At 42.6% G+C, this 16819-nt stretch overlaps 2 protein-coding genes across 3 annotated transcripts; one reads left to right on the top strand and one right to left on the bottom strand.

Annotated features, from left to right (window-relative positions):
- The first annotated feature begins 104 nt into the window (after window positions 1–104).
- aldh6a1 (aldehyde dehydrogenase 6 family, member A1) lies at window positions 105–7146 on the top strand. 2 transcript variants are annotated; one of them, XM_071520880.1, is made up of 12 exons: window positions 105–240; window positions 802–843; window positions 967–1041; window positions 1519–1680; window positions 2044–2122; window positions 2836–3138; window positions 3799–3920; window positions 4367–4556; window positions 5063–5244; window positions 5371–5550; window positions 6329–6427; window positions 6528–7146. In XM_071520880.1, exons 1-12 carry the CDS (start codon window positions 202–204, stop codon window positions 6630–6632), a joined length of 1578 nt encoding a protein of 525 aa, XP_071376981.1. In that variant the 5' UTR covers window positions 105–201; the 3' UTR covers window positions 6633–7146. The 2 variants fall into 2 exon arrangements, with proteins under 2 accessions (XP_071376981.1, XP_071376982.1); XM_071520881.1 differs by having other exon boundaries at window positions 202–246; window positions 802–840.
- A 272-nt stretch (window positions 7147–7418) lies between these two features.
- bbof1a (basal body orientation factor 1a) lies at window positions 7419–14251 on the bottom strand. The gene is made up of 11 exons (XM_071520896.1): window positions 14208–14251; window positions 13863–14115; window positions 13694–13759; window positions 11572–11715; window positions 11403–11483; window positions 11074–11144; window positions 9991–10135; window positions 8856–9349; window positions 8538–8642; window positions 7696–7767; window positions 7419–7518 (listed from the first exon to the last, which is right to left on the bottom strand). Exons 1-11 carry the CDS (start codon window positions 14249–14251, stop codon window positions 7419–7421), a joined length of 1575 nt encoding a protein of 524 aa, XP_071376997.1.
- Between the last annotated feature and the right edge of the window lie 2568 nt (window positions 14252–16819).

Genomic DNA, 16819 nt, shown 5'->3' with positions numbered 1-16819 from the left:
CATGTAGCCAATCAGACTGCAGTATTTATAGGAGTGCTCACATGGAGCAAATAGCAAGCCACCTTTTTCCTTAGGCCCCGCCCACGCCTATATTTCTCCTGCTGAAGTGAAATAGTGGAGCTATCTGCTGGCAGCAGTCCTACCTGTGGGCTTGGGGTGTACTTTCGGACAACATCAAGTACATAAAATCACCTTTCCATCATGGCGACGACAGCAATGAGATCACTGTTGAAGAAAAGGGTAAGAGTGAAAAACAGTTACAACTCGCCTCAGTTGCAAATGACGCTAACAGCTTTTGACAGTTCACAATGTTTATAAACTGCCAGGCGTCATGTGCAGCAGGATGGATGTCTGGACTGTGATACAGACTCATTTACAGATGGGATTAACTCCATTTGTTTCCTCTGGTTAGAGGGATTTCGGTGCATGTTGTATCAGCAGACTGTAGGCTTTTATAATAGCTGACTTGTACAGTATTATATGAAACAAATAGCCTGTGTCACCTGTTCTGTGTGTGCCACTACTTCTGTTTTATCACTTTTTGCTAATCTCTCCCTGTGCACCAACCAGCTGAACAACATTCAGACTCCAAGCCTCCTGCAGGCTTGACTTTGTCCCCTTTCATCCGCTCTATCTGCTTCATAGTGGCACATTAATCTTGTACGATCTGGCTGAAACTGGAAGCAGTTGGTTGTTGGTATTTAGGAAGGAAACCTACCATTAAGGTCGGCTTTTTGTAGTTATGGATCATTTTTATTATTATTTGATGCATTCAAAGCACCTGCTGGACTTCCTTCACAGGTCCCACTTCAGGTTGGCCGCATGTGCTACTCCTCCTCAGTGGTGAGTTGATGAAGGTTTCCTGATATCAGTGTCAGCCTGCTATTACACCTGACATTAGGTGTTATACATGGATAATTCACCTGATGAAAAGACTCAGGTGTGATGTAACATCTCTCCTCACAGCCCACCACCAAGCTGTTCATTGACGGGAAGTTTGTTGAATCCAAGAGTTCAGAATGGCTGGATATTCACAATCCTGTAAGTATTTCACCTGGCCTAGGCTGCTGAACAGAGCACTAACTTTGGGAATGTCTGTATGTAGTTGGGTTAGTTATATGACTCAGAGCAGCAGAGTCTACTGACTGCTTATTAGTGCAAACTGGTTTCTCCACAGCCGCTTAATCCCATGTGGAAAGATTGGTTTTGTGGTTTGAACAGCTTCACACAACCCTCTGTTATGTAATTAGTCAGTGAAAAGTGAATGTGTTCCCCAGAATAAAAAACATTATTTAAAGTGTTAATGTCATGTAACTGTGTCCTTCAAAAAACTGTCAGTTGAGGAAAGTCTGTTTTTTTCACCTCACACCTCAGAATCATAAACTCAGTTGAACATCTGCTAGGGTTTACCTGTTTTTACTCGTTACTCATTTTTATCTCGTTTTTACTGAACTAAAAAAAATCTATCTTTATGTTGTAAACATACTCCTTCTGATGTAATCTTTTCCTCCGCTGTAGGCCACCAACGAGGTGATCGCCCGTGTCCCCAAGGCCACCCAGGAGGAGATGCTGTCTGCTGTGGACTCCTGCTCCAGGGCCTTCCAGTCCTGGTCTGAGACCTCCATCTTGACCCGCCAGCAGATCTTTCTGCGCTATCAGCAGCTTATCAAGGACAACATTGTAAGTCAAGGGCTCGCAGTGTGAAAGGTGCAACAGCTTGTAGTACAGTGTAAAATGATCTTTTCAGCTTTGTCACTTTGTTGATTTTGTTTATTATAGCTGGTCACTTGCCCATCTACCTTTTTGTTGCATCTTCAGATTCAGCACTTCATACTGTATTTGACACCTTTCTAGCATTACTTTGTCTTTCAAAGTAAAGCCACTCTTTACTTTATCTTTACTTTGACTCTGTTTTCATAGACTGACTGACCACACTGGTTCATAGACCGTTGTTTTCTTTTGGTGCTGACTCTCTAGTTCGGGTTATGTTAAATATATAGTTGAAAATGGAGGACTGATATAAGGATTGCCTTGTTTTTTCAGAAAGAACTGGCCAAGTCAATCACCTTGGAACAGGGCAAGACCCTTGCAGATGCAGAGGGGGATGTGTTCAGAGGATTGCGTAAGTTTTACACATGCACACACACACACCTACACACACACACACACACTCACACACCTACCTTTTCAAAGGGCAACATGTAGTTAAACTTTTGACTGTTAGCCTATATCTGCTTTTACTTTGCGGCCGCTGGAATAGTTAATCAGTACACTGCAACTAACTAACTACAGTAATCTGAAGAATTTACTCCATGAACCTTTAAATGACTGACACTAACTTCCCCCCTTGGTCTATTTAGGATCTCTTATTTAGTTTTGCTTGACAGGTTTGCAGAATTTATGTACATGTTATAATACATATAATTGTTTTCTACGTCGTCATCTACACCCACTCCTTTCTTAAACACCTGATCTGGGATTGTTTTGACTGAACTGCAAAACATATCCTTCTTAACAATCATTTAGTTTTGAGTCTTGCAATCTGCTTCAGTATTTTTCTTGAAACAAGAGATGATATCTTGAAGTAGGTGGATTACTTCATTAGTATCAACGTGAAGATAATGCCACTTAATGCAAGAAATTTCATGAAACAAGTTGTGTGCATTGGAGAAAGTGAAAGTATCTCACCCTATTGGCTGATTTGTTTTTGTTCACGTTTTAATAAAAAAGATTAAGACTGGATGTTTGCCTTGGATATGTTTTGACTTTCTGTGGTGTGGCTACCTTTTATGTTTTCATTTGGTTTATGGATGGTGCTTTTCTTCCTCCCTCCAGAGGTGGTGGAGCACACCTGCAGCATCACCTCTCTGATGCTCGGCGAGACCCTGCCCTCCATCACCAAGGACATGGACACCTACACCTACCGCCTGCCCATCGGGGTGTGCGCCGGCATCGCCCCCTTCAACTTCCCCGCCATGATCCCTCTGTGGATGTTCCCCATGGGCATGGTGTGCGGCAACACCTACCTCCTGAAGCCCTCGGAGCGGGTGCCGGGCTGCACCATGCTGCTGGCCAAGATGCTGCAGGACGCCGGCGCTCCAGACGGAACGCTCAACATCATCCACGGACAACACGACGGTAATAACAAGTTCAGGAATTACTGGGATTGGAGCTGTCCACTTGATAAACCCAGTAACATTCCTTAGTCCGAAATTAACACCAACCAAGCATCAAATACCAGTGAAATTTGTCTTTGGTGGATACATCAATAAGTCACAATAGAGACAATAACATCTGAACGCCTTAGTCTTACACAGTCTCTAGTCTTTGCCTGTTGTCAAACTTTGTCCCTGCTGAGCACCGTAATCTCTCTCAGGCCGTGAGCCAATCAGATCAAAGCAAAACAATAGTTCAGTATCAAACAGGCTCTTGACTGGCCGCCTGTTACTCTGGAGCTACACAAAGCAGTAGTGTCTAAACCTTCTGCAAACTTTGACATATTTCTTTGAAAAATGTTTATTAATTATTTTGCCTGGTACAAATTATTATTGGCAGGTAGTTTAGTTAACCAGCCCTTGTCAGGTGAACTAAAATGTTAATTTCTGACACTGATATACCCACTTAACATCCAAGCTAGGTGTCTACGTGGGTGCTCTCCCACAATGGCACACGGGATAATGACATCATATTCCGTGTAATGCAGTATCCAACAGTGTGATATCATTGATTAAGAATTTGATGATTACAGAATATTGATATTAATTCGTTTTTTGTGACGGTCTTTCTTTTTTTCCCCAGCTGTAAATTTCATCTGCGAGCATCCAGCCATCAAGGCAATCAGCTTTGTGGGCTCAAATCAAGCCGGAGAGTATATCTATGAGAGGGGCTCCAAAAACGGCAAGAGGGTCCAGTCTAACATGGTGAGTGTCAAAATGCCCAGGCAAGAGAGAGATCTAATGCTTGTACAGGACTGGTGTCTGAGACAGTTTCCATAAATGACCAGAAGGTGGCAGCATTGGCCAACAAATTCCTGTTGGATTTTAGTCCCAATTCTCGCTCCTCCTCACTGCCAACTGTACAGATGAGATGAGGTGCAGAGAAGAGATTGTAATTGGGTATCATTGCCAAATAGTCTGATTGGGAATTATCAGTGTTCCATCTATTTAATTTGACTTGTCCCCATCAATTCCCTCCATCAAATTATTAGAATGGATAAGTAGAGCATTTAAACTGAGCGGTATGACATTCATCTAAACACAATATGCAGTGACATTCCATGATATTATGTGCACTCATTTGTGACTGACCAATAGCTGTAATCTAGAGATCAAACAGTAGGAGGCTAACCGCTTCTCATGTTCTGCAGGGAGCCAAGAACCATGGTGTGGTGATGCCCGATGCCAACAAGGAGAACACTCTGAATCAGCTTGTGGGCGCGGCGTTCGGGGCAGCGGGGCAGCGCTGCATGGCTCTCTCCACAGCCATCCTGGTGGGCGAGGCGCGCGGCTGGCTGCCGGAGCTGGTGGAGCGTGCCAAGGCTCTGCGCGTGAACGCAGGTACCCCGCCCTCTCACCCCGCCCTCCGTTTCTTTCTCCCCTGAGCCCCCGTTCAGCCCCGAGGGCCTTTTGGTTTTCGGCATCTCGGGGCCACCCACGCCGCCCTAACCGCGCCTCTCGCCTTTTGCCCTGCTGTAACTTCACATCGGATTCAGCTGGGAGAGAGGGCTTGTTGAGTCAGCCATGCTGCAAATTTGTGGCCAGATCTGCGGTCCCGAGCTAAATAGTGGCTCGGAGCATCAAATCCTTTGAGAAAGGAAGTTGATGTGGAGTCAAAGAAAGAATGATTCTCCCCATTTGCAGTGATATGGACTCTAATTTGTGCAGCTACACAGGAAACCTCTAAGCATCCATTTCTAAGGGAGTGCCTCCGGGTGCCCCTCGCCTGACTGTTGTGTGTTTGTGGCTGAAGGAGTATTTGACTGTCGGTACCTTTTCTTGTGTGTATGTCATGCAAGTGCAATTGTATGTAACCTTATAGCTGGTTGTTTTTGGGGCCCTGCTAGGGGACCAGCCCGGTGCAGATGTGGGGCCTCTGATCTCTCCCCAGGCAAAAGAGAGAGTCAACAGCCTGATCCAGAGCGGCGTAGACGAGGGAGCTACGCTGCTGCTGGACGGCAGAACCGTCAAGGTCAAGGGTTACGAGAACGGCAACTTTGTTGGACCCACCATCATCGGCAATGTCACAGTATGTGGTTTTATGTCTTTATGTGGACACGCACAGTCAGATGTTAAACTTACCATGAAGAAGTACTGAAAAACTTAATTGCTGGTTAAAGTCTGACCTAAAGTGTCGTCTTCTGTGCTCTCCCAGCCCCAGATGAAGTGCTACACTGAGGAGATCTTCGGGCCTGTGTTGGTTGTTCTCGAGGCAGACTCTCTGGATGATGCCATCAGCTTGGTCAACAGGAACCCCTATGGCAACGGCACAGCTATCTTCACCACAAATGGCGCCACCGCACGCAAATACACTCACGAGGTGGATGTGGGCCAGGTGAGTGGCTGTAACCTCCAAATGTGTTCTTCTGTTTTGGGAGAAAGGAGACATTCACAGCCCTCTGTCATGTCTATACAGCATCTCAAACAAGGAGCACATCACATTTCTGTTTCAAAACGCACACGCACATAAAAAAAACAATTATTTTCCATGGCAAGTATAGCCTTGTTTGCCCCTGACCTAAAATATACACGCTGGCAACCCCTTCTCTCCACTTCCCCACCCCATCAAGACTGCAAATAGACACAGCAAATATATGCCTTTTAAATCAAAACAGGGGGGACATAGAAACATTTTTCCTGGTAGGATTAGAGGAGGGTGAATCTTAAATTAAGCTCAAAAGGGATTCCTAGGATCCTGTTCAACGTCTAAGCATAAAAATTGCCAGCCTTTACCCTGTTTGTTTGCTTGTGGAGCCTAGTTATGCCCTGTGTTTGCTGTTCACATGTCGGGGAATGCTGTGCAGGCCATGTGCTGTACTCCTCTCCAAACCTCGATGCAACAAACATCTCCTTTTCTTTTTTTTTTCCCCTGCACCTTCGCCAAAAGGCCTGACTTCAGTGTGTCCAAACTTATTCCCGCAGTTTCAAACATTCTAAACCAACCGTGCCAGTTTCTAGTGCCTTCAAAAACAAAATGTTTTGTTTAGTTCTTCTTCCCTTTCATAAGAGCATACTAAGCATTCATCTTACTCATCCACTGAGTTGGATCCAGGGGATTGTTTTACAAAGCTTACACTTATGTAAATGGATGGGAAAATGCTTGTGTTCTGCAGGTCGGAGTCAATGTTCCCATCCCTGTCCCGCTGCCTATGTTCTCCTTCACTGGATCAAGAGGATCCTTTAGAGGTGACACCAACTTCTATGGAAAACAAGTAAGTATCAGATAAACAACTATATCTCAGTCTCATAAATTCAAGGAAATCACAGAAGTAGCAGTCAAAGTAAATGTTTTTTTTCTTTATTTCTCTCCAGGGAATCCAGTTTTACACACAGATCAAAACTATAACTTCACAATGGAAAGCTGAAGATGCCACCTTGAAAAGTCCTGCAGTTACCATGCCTACCATGGGACGCTAACTGGCTGGCATAATGCCCACTCTACCCATGCTTTGTGAATTGAAAAGTGAAAACTACTGTTCAGTGTGATAATCCAAAAGGCCTAGACACCCCTTTTCAACACTCACAAAACAGGCCTTAATGTTTAGAAATGGTCTTGAAGACAGTGTTTTTATTTTCAGTGGTAGATTTTAAGTCAGCCATCACAGATCTGTAGATTGATACCACAGTTCCCCTCTATGCAGATTTTATACTAGTTATGTATATAAAGCTATTCCTGCTCTTTAAATGTAAACCCACCATGACCATGTGTGAAGATTTTAACAACGCAAAGGACCTGAAGGACAGCTGCAGCAGTGCAACGTACTAACAAGACTTGGATCGGCTCCCTTTCCAATACAGCAGTATTAAAAGCCCATGTACCTACACTGTTTATAATCCCCAACAATTGATGAATGTATGTTGCCATGGACACACTGCATTCTGGTCAGAAAAGGTAGCATTTGAATAAAGAACTATTTGTTAAAACCGAACCTTTTAACTGGGGTGTGAGAGTGAGAGAGAATTCATGATCCTTTTGTATAAGAGGGAGAGAATTCATATTCATATATATGAGAAGCCTTATATATGAGAGAGAGAAAATTCATGAGCCTTGTATATGTAATTTACGTTTTTATAATGAGCACAAACAAACATCCTGCACTTTAATATACACATAATTGACATTTCTGTGGGACGGATGCAGCAGCAGACAGTCCAGGGTGTGTGTGTGATAGTGCAATGTAAGCATCCCGGGCCAGACAGAGGTCATGTGGTGTGTATATCTGGCAGTCTGTTTGGGTTGGAGGGCAGGTTGGACACAGGCGCCTGGGTGATGAAGGTCACCAGGGACAACTCCTCTGTAATTCTGCAAGACAGTCGTCATTATGCAACTGTCTGATAAATCACATGCAGGCATCATGGTCTCACAGCCAAATGCTTTTTCGGCTAAACATGCAATGCGGGACCAATAAATCTGTGCAGGCTTTGTAATTACAAGGAGAAGATGTAGCTTGTATTCTCATGCATTCCTTTGGTGCCTTACCCAGCAGCATCAGTGTCAGTATGGTTCTTCTTCTCAGAGGATGCAGACATAGCCAAAGGTTGGCTGGCGTTCCTATCAGGAAAATGCAGAGTTGCAATGAAGTACATCATTTTGAAAGGCCATGTTTTAACAAAGTGGCGTGTCTATTCAGTGGGGCCTGTAGTCTGCCTTGGAAAGGGGTTACTTTGGGTCAGTACAATGCACATGGCCTTAGATGCGGTAAACTGACCCTCTGGAGTCGCCAAATGCTGCATGTTATTCTGCTGGACTAGGTGCCAGACCACTGTGAACATGAATATACGTCTACTCTGCCCTGCCATACCCCCATACATCCAGAACCCCTGCACACTCCGTTCTGAAAATCATGTTACCAGCTGCTCCCTGACCACAAGCGTTCAAAGAACAAAATAAACTCTTAGTCCACGTGAAGTGGGGCCAATAGGCTGAAGGCAAATCGACGTGACCAGATGTTTGTTTCCAAGCACACGACTCTGCGGCCAGGCCTATTTTTACTATTGTGCCCAGACTCTTTCTTCATTCTTTTTAAGCTGTTGGACGGAAAAGAAAATTGGTTGAAGCCTAACTGATGTTTTATGGTATCCTCTTCTGCTGAGAAAATGGCTGTTTAAAACATTAAAAAGAGGGAGGAGTCACAAGAAGTTCAGCCTGAACTACTGCTTGGTGTCACTGCAGTTCTTAAGAGTTAAGAACTGCAGTATTATCTAGACTGAAGCCATTAGGCAGCGAAACAAAGAGGAAGCAACATAAGCAATGACTGAGTTAGCATGTCTGTTGCTAACTCAGTCATCCACATGATCCAGTTGTTTGAGGTTTTACAATACCTTGCCTTCTGTCCATTCATCTTTGCAAAGAGAAGCCTAAGCACTTTCTCCTTCTGCTCCCAGGTGAGATCTGCGATGTCAACCTTGTTGCCCTGTACATGAGGCCTAAAAAACACAAAGTTAGAGGAAAGCAGAATGAATGTGAACCACAACCATTATACACATTCATTTACATAGCATAGGCTGTATCAAGATGTGAACTGTGTAGTAGGTTCTGGATGAACACTGAATGAGTTGCAGGTGACTTGGTGCAATGAAAAATATAACAAAGACATGCAGACTATAGTAAGTCATGGAAGTGATGGGAATCGGACCTACCACCTCTCAGCCTCCTCCATGTCTGAATAGACACAGTTGGTACTGTGGGGGTTTTTATGGAAGGTGCGGATGAGGGGGAACTTCAGCTTTCCCGCTCTGGCCTCACTCATCCTCCTGCGGTACGCCTGCAGTGCCTCCTCCCTGTACTGCAGCCTGCTGGCCTGGATCTCCTGCTTCACCTGAAACAGCGCCTCGTGGAAGAATCGCTCCAGCTCTGTGCGCTGCTCTACAATGCTGCCCGCCAGACGCTTGATGCGACCCATCTCCTTCTCCCGCATGGCCAGCACCTTCTGCAGCTTCTCCAACTCCACCTGGCTGGCCTGGGTGCTGACCACGGCCCGCTGGTGTGTGTCCTCCTTTTCCCGCTCGAATTCCCCAACCATCAGCTCCAGGGCCTGCTCCAGGGTGGCCACCTTGGCCTTTAGTTCGTATATCTCATGCCTTTGGGCCTTCATCTGAGTCGCATTCTGCTTCATCATCTCCTCCCCGGTCCCCTGGAGGAGGAAGTGGAAGAGTAAAGGGTGGGTCAGTCTTCACATGGATGATAACAGGCTTACTTTGGAAAGCTCTTTCATTTCCATGCCAATATAGAGCTAATCAGATAGATAATGATTTGTGATACATCAGCAACCACATATGTCATTTTATCCAATCACATCACAGTGATTGGATAAATAGTTCTTTCTAAGAAGTTCTGTGTTGCTGAGTAGCTAGTTTCTACTTTCCAGTAGGTGGATTTACTCCTTTGCCTTGATTTATTGCCATTATCAGGGGCAGGATTAAGGAACCCAATATTTGTTTGTCTTAATGAATCAGTGCCGGAAAACAGTGGGGGGGAAGCCACTGAATTTGAACCCATACACCAGTGGAAACTCACCACAACCACCAACCACTGAGAGGCTGGCTAGTAGTCAGGAGGTGAGGGGAAAGTAGGACCACAAGCAAAATACACAGGATCAGCACAAGTAAATAACACGAGGGAAAAACCACCTGAAATATATTCTCCACAGATCTGACAAGTGTTTCATAACTGAAATTATTGAAAATGGCTTTTTGGAGATGAATGGACCCTGTCCAAGGACTGTCAGTGCCTAATAGTAACATTCCTGTTTGCTGTCCCCTGGTTCAAATGTACCTTGTTCTGTGCCAGGGAGGCGTTTTCTTCAGCCAATGATGTTGTCAGTTTCTGCAGATCCTCCGCCTCCTTTATGTGATAATGCAGCGCTTCGTTGAGACGGACGTTGTCCTTGAACACAGAGCGCGAGGCATCGTCCAGCTGCCTGATAGTTTTTGATACAAACAGATGAACCACGGAGGAATTGAGCCGTTCATGTCATGGTTCAAGTTCTCTCTAATTATTAACTGGGATTTCCTCCACCGCTATGAATCTTGAGTCCAGGCCAGACCTGTCAGACAGTATTTTTATGTAATTCTTGGTATTTGTTTTAACCAGCATGGTGTACCAGATGTGTGGGGTTTGCCAAGTAGGACAGTACAATGAGTATAGCATGACTGTAGTATTTGAAAGTCAATTTAATATACTTTTATGCCATTGACAACTTGCCTGACACTTTTTCAAACTGTCCTGATATAGTTAACCCCACCATCTGGCATTCCAAGTAGAATAATCCAAATGCTAAGAATTATTTTCAAATACTGTTTATTGGTATTTTCAAATGCTTTTAGAGAGACAGGGGGTAAATTGGATCTGGAGGTGAATAGATTTGGGATCTGACCATGTAGAGCATAACTCACATGTCCTATACCTGGTATTCCTGGTTCTTAGTCATCAAAATGAATGAAACTGGGTCAAAGTCTCCTTGGTTTTTAACAGCAAGTTGAGTGTGTTCAAACTTAAATCAATTACTGGCACTGAAGGCTAAAAGCAGCAGGGCCACACCAGTATCAACGTTGATGTTTTACAGGCTGTAAAAAATAACTAAATACGGCAGAGGCAAAATATACTTCTTATGGTTTCAAAACTAATAAACAGAGGTGTTCCACACATGCTCTACCCTCTCCTCCCTGAAAGGCATTCTGGGACAGGCGAGGATGTGATCGTTGGCTTAGGTGATGTACATTATCTTGAACATGACAAACTGGTGTGGTCAAGATAATAACCTTAGTTAGTTTATATATATATACATTTTGTTCCTTTTCTTTCCCATTCCCTGAAGGATAAAATTAGATTGTGACGGGACGGCGGAGACACACTCACACAATGGCTTCATTGTGGGCCCTCTCAGCCAGTAAGGCTATCCTCTGCTCCGCTTCCTTCTCCAGGCGAACCTGCAAGGCAATGCACACAACTCACTGCTCCACCTGGGCCTCTCAGCTTGGCTAGGCTAAATACACAATATCTTTGCTCAATTAAATGTCACTTAAGATTCTGATAATATCAGCATTTTTTTTCACCTCTTCCCTCATCTGTCCGTGAATAGGAACCACATCTCCATTATAAATTGTTTGACCAATGTTTTCACTTCAATATTAATCATTAACCTCTATATGGATGAGAACAGGAACATTTTGAGACTTGGATGATACCTTTTCAGTGAAGAATTTGCACTCCATTCTAACCAGGTTTTCCCTGTGCTCCTTGTCAGCAATGTACATGCTTTCTTTAATCTACAAAACACATAGGTAATGGTTACTGGTAACATTCTGTGACAAAGACCAACCACTCTGTAAAGAAATTATGTCTATTTTTCCTCACACTGCTGAGCTCCTGCTCCATTTGGGCTTTCTTCTTATGAAACTCCTTGATTGCCTTCATTTCTCCCTGGATCATCTTGAAATCACTCGATCTCTTTTTGAACAGTTCCTCCAACGCATTGATTTGAAGTGTGTAATCTTCAACCTGTTACAACCAATCATATGATTAGATACATGCAATAATCCACTGTTTTTAAAATCATTAGCAAACACATTAACTGTATGCCTAAACTGTAAAAATGCATCAACTCATCTATGTAAAAGAGCAGTTGCAAACAGTCTCCAGGAACAGAGAACAACTCATAACAGCTGGGAAGAAAATCTTGTCTCACGGTTCACATGGGCCATGCTCTGTGCAATCCAACCCAACTTACGCACAGATCAGTCGGGCTAAATACCTCAAGTCAGAGCGAACTGCTACTGTGGACACGCCATACAGAGCAAAAATGTTACAAAGTGACCAAAGTCATGAGAGACTAGCAAAACATGCAGCCACAACGATGTACATGACGACTAAATGAGAGGTTATCTAGCATCTGATTACAACTTTAGGCCTAATTGTTATTCTTCAGATAACTCTGCATATGTTCCTCTACAACACAAACGTACCAATCTGCAGTATGTATGGAAGTTGGTTTGCAGTATGCACAATTTTCAGGACTGTCTGCAATCTATCAAACGGTCATCATCTTTCCAAAAATTATCCACCAGTTCAAAGTGCCAATGTGCTTAGTGTCGCATTTAACTCTCTTTTTCCTAATGCTGTGTGGTAGCAGTTGGAAAACTCTTTATGATATAATTATTTGGCTGACTAATTTTCTCAATACTCAGTTTAATCATGTCTAACTCCTTAGACAAAAGCCAGGGCATTCACGTTCTCTGAGTGCCTTTGATGAAGTAGTTTCCATTAGCTAAGTCAATTTTCAAGATGAGCCATTTTATCACCTCGCAATGAGAAAAGGGCATTGAGGAGAATGTCTTGAAGTCACATCTTTAGAGTCAACCACAACAATATTTTCTTTCCAACATGGACATATGTGACAGTTCCATGCATGTCTAAAATAGGGATGTTTTAAGTTGGTCCAGACCAAGCCTCTTTTTTATTCCTCAGAAGCTTATTGGATCCCATTTTACCAGCATGAAGTAAGAGTTGGAAGATGGAAAACAGCTGTTAGCAAAAGCAGCAAATTTTTGCACGTTTTAGCCTTGTTAAGTGCCTTGGATATTGTAATGGCAGCTTGATAGTTTGATCACAACTAATAGCGGTCAGTAAAGATCAAGTGTCAAAATGAGCTCCTATTGTGTATGTTGCGTAACTTGACTGGTGTTTTAGAGCAAAGATCTGACATGTGAGGACTGGACAACACATCAAGACTAGCAGTGTGACTATCTTTTCCAGACCAAGCACATTTTAAATTATGTTTTGTTTTGTTTTTTTCTGTGGCCACTGACAAGGATTAAAATAATTTTAGACCATGTAACTCGAAATGTGAGGGTTTGTTTCTTTGTTTTATGACTGCTTTGTTTGGTTGCTTTTTTCTTGCATAATAAATGTCAGCATAATTACACAGAACACAGCTGTTTAGACCCAGCACAGCACATTTTTGAGATGCTATAGTTTTAATACACACTTTTGACACTTAAAGCAAGCAGCGTGCTTAACATGCTATCCCTGGCTTGTGCATTTTTACACGTTTTGTTTCAATCTTTTGTAGAGCTGCAACGATTAATCGATTAGTTGTCAACTATTAAATTAATCGCCAACTATTTATATAATCGATTAATTGGTTTGAGTAATTTTTTAAGAAAAATAAGTCAAAATTCTCCGATTCCAGCTGCTTAAATGTGAATATTTTCTGGTTCCTTTACGCCTCTGTGACAGTAAACTGAATATCTTTGGGTTGTGGAGAAAACAAGACATTTGTCATCTTGGGCTTTGGGAAACACTGATCGCCATTTTTCACCATTTTCTGACATTTTATAGACCAAACAACTAATCGATTCATTGAGAAAATAATCGACAGATTAATCGACAATGAAAATAATCGTTAGTTGCAGCCTTAATCTTTTGTCTCTGCGGTTGATTGTAAGCCTATTGTAACTTTATCTATGTCTCAACTTACCAGCTTGTCCTGCTCTTCACGTGCAAGTGCCTTTTGACTTTTGAGTTGGTCCTCCAGCCTCATTATCTGTCAAATGGATCACACAATGTGTTATTGGACTGTTTACCGTATACGCCATGTTCATCTACATCATAATGTGGTTGTTATCATGGCCAAATCTCATCCCAACCTTCTCCTCTTTCTCAACATCCTTTCTCTTCAACAGGCCAATTATATCAATCGTGTCCTTTTCAGTGCGATACTTCTGGTTGGTGAGTTCATCATTGGCTCGTGCGAGCGTGCGGCAAGCTTCACGGTACTGCACGCGCGACTGGTCAGTGACCTCTAACCTCGCCTCCCATAGAGCTGCGTTGGCCTTTGCCTTTTCGATGTCGGTCTCTTTGTCGGCTTTTGACTCTTGTTTGCCCTCTTTCTTTCCTTTCCTATGATAGATACAGTAGAAAGAAAATATAACTTAAATTGGAAAAACGTAAAATGTTACAAACCTAGTATTAGCTAACTGTTGCTCACTTACCCGCCTTTCCCTTTCTTTCCTTTTACTGCCTTCTTCTTCGGCATCACTACGGATACCGGCAAAAAAAAGAAAAGAAAACAAGCTTGCGTTGACCACTTTAACAAGAAGAAGATGTGATACTTTGCACGTTAATTAGCGACCTAGTGCCAGTTAAAGTTTAGCTAACGATAGGAAACGACAAAGTCCCTCGAACCTGCAGGGAAGTTTTGTTTAGAATGTTGTTGCCATAGAGACGCTGTCACCAAGGGAACAGCCAAAGTTCTCTACTACAGCTTTGGGGCACCCTGGACAACTGGCAACCTACCTATTATGTCCATTTGATGCTTGCTGCAACATTTTCCAGGTTTGTTTGCAGGATAGTGTATGGACTATGCAATATGGGACTTGGAATCAGTTTGTTAAAAAAAAGTATAGGCTACCTTGGGAGCAAATGTATAGCCTCTGCAATGCAGAAGTGTATTTCACTCATTTTATGAGACAGAATGTATGTATCTAAGCTCAAAATAGAGTCGTGAATATATGTTAGACAATGCGGGAGATTGTTACAACATTTCAGTGTCTGTTTCACTGAATGTCTGGAGTCTGGACTGACACAGGATGGCTGCATATTTGTCACTTGGCTTGTAATTATGGTCTTCACATGCTGGGTTCTATCAAACAGGATCTGTTTGCACATGATCTCCTCCCACATGATGACATGACATAGATTTTGCCTTTTGACAACAGTATTGTTCATGTTGTCCTGAAAATAACAATGAGTTGCTCATTGCCATCCAAACAGACCCACAGTTGTTGTTGTTTTTTTTTTTGTTTTTACATAAGTTATGGGAAAGCCACTAAGATCAGTTGAATTGCAGTTGCCTTTACATCTTCGAAGAGGTTCATCCAAAAGAAACAATGTAAAGTTAGTGCAAGTCATAATTTCAGCTCAGAACCACTGAATGCCTTCCATCATCTTGTTCAGCTCTATGTGGAAGCCAGAGAGTGTCCAGCGAACATTATTCAACTAACAAAAAAGTAGATATCGCAAAATGTCAGGGTGTAGCTAGTGTAAACTGAATCATATAGGGTAGCTCTCTGCTCTGGCATCATGCACAGAGTTTGAAGACTAAATTTAAAGGTAATTGCTATGACAGTGAAGAGAGAAAACTGAAATAACCCTGAGCTTTTCAAAGCTGTCATTATCATTGGAATTGTAATGACAAGGTTTAGGTCTCTTCAATAGACTTTTTGGGGTAGGACACCCACAAACATGACATTCCTGAGGGCAACATTGCAGCATATTAATAATAGATTGCACGGTTTAGATTACAAAGCTGGGGTCCCTTCTCATGCTTTACGGTTTCGGCTTGCTTGAAACAAAATACCAAACCTTGTATTCAAACTACCTCTTATGCTGTGTCATGCTATATAGTGCCACCTTACATAGGAGGCTTGTCTATAGATGGCAGTGCACATTTGCATGACTTTCTAAAAAGATTAGTCTACCTGTAGTTTTTCCAGTGGATTAATTTAGTTTATTGCATGCCATAGCAAATTCTAAATTTCTGTATCAAAACGAATATGACAGTTTACTTGGAGGATACACCTGTCAAGCCATTGCTACCATCGCATCATATTATAATTACAACATTAAAGTAGGTCTGTGTGTTGAAGACTCAAGCATGCTTTGAAATACTACAACACCAGTGTGTAAGTGCCAAAAGGTGGTTAGATAGATGGATAGATAAACTAAACATATGGGGAAATTCAATGTGGCGAGACAATAGAGACATAAAAGCACAGAACAAGACAAGATAAGACAAGAACACAATAAAAACACACAAACACATCCCCATCATGCAGAATAGTTATCATTGCCCATCCCCAAAGTTCCCCCCTGTAGTGAAAAAGTTCACCAGCCTGCTGGTTTACAGGTGAGGTCAGCTCCATTCATGTCCTTCAGTCTTTAACATTGTTATAAGTCGCTATTATTAGTTATCTATATGCTTGATAATCACCTAACTGAGCATTAAAGAAATAAATAGCAGTAGGTACAAATGAATAATCACAAATGTTTTGCCCTGTCGCTTCTTGTGATTGGGCCACAGAGACGCAGGTGGGTGGGGTCTGCCATAATTCAGCTGGCATAATTCAGTTTACAGCTGGTAAAACACTACATGATCCATAATAATGGTTACTTTAAGCTTTAACCACAATATGTGCGTGAACATCATTTTGACAGAGCAAGAATATATCCACCAAAGATTTTAGAATGAATAACATAAGCACACTCTGCAGACAAGACATGTCTTTGAATATTTCTATATGTTCATGTTCTAATGGACATGTTTTTACTGAAGTCAGTGTGATTGACCACATTATCACACTGTTGGCAACCAGGATACTGGCACAAGTCAGTCAGAGGTCTTGCGGATGCATGCTTTGATAGGGGCGAAAGACCATTCTGGTGAGCCACAGGATTGAAAAAAGTAGCCACGGTATTTAGAAAAAAGGAAGGAGGAAAGAAAGTCCAATATTTTTAGTCCAAATTACAGTGTTGGAACAGTGCTTTGCACAGCGGAGTGTCCTGGGAGTGGAATGGCATGATGGGTGAACACTGGTGCCAAGCC

The sequence above is a fragment of the Centroberyx affinis genome, unplaced genomic scaffold (genome assembly GCF_046629955.1).
Source record: "Centroberyx affinis isolate AG114_WGS23_722 - 3 ecotype Tasmania unplaced genomic scaffold, CSIRO-AGI_Caff_v1 ptg000830l_1, whole genome shotgun sequence".
Classification (NCBI taxonomy): domain Eukaryota; kingdom Metazoa; phylum Chordata; class Actinopteri; order Beryciformes; family Berycidae; genus Centroberyx; species Centroberyx affinis.
This window is presented reverse-complemented; position numbering and strand designations above follow the sequence as displayed.

Excerpts from the sequence above, each read along its gene's own strand:
- aldh6a1 (XM_071520881.1), top strand. The coding sequence starts at position 202 with ATGGCGACGACAGCAATGAGATCACTGTTGAAGAAAAGGGTAAGA. Across the intron at positions 247-801 it reads TGTTGAAGAAAAGGGTAAGA|GTCCCACTTCAGGTTGGCCG; the intron begins GTGAAAAACAGT and ends CTTCCTTCACAG. Across the intron at positions 2,123-2,835 it reads GGATGTGTTCAGAGGATTGC|AGGTGGTGGAGCACACCTGC; the intron begins GTAAGTTTTACA and ends TCCTCCCTCCAG.
- bbof1a (XM_071520896.1), bottom strand. The coding sequence starts at position 14,251 with ATGCCGAAGAAGAAGGCAGTAAAAGGAAAGAAAGGGAAAGGCGG. Across the intron at positions 14,116-14,207 it reads GGAAAGAAAGGGAAAGGCGG|GAAAGGAAAGAAAGAGGGCA; the intron begins GTAAGTGAGCAA and ends TATCTATCATAG. Across the intron at positions 11,145-11,402 it reads GCAAATTCTTCACTGAAAAG|GTTCGCCTGGAGAAGGAAGC; the intron begins GTATCATCCAAG and ends ATTGCCTTGCAG.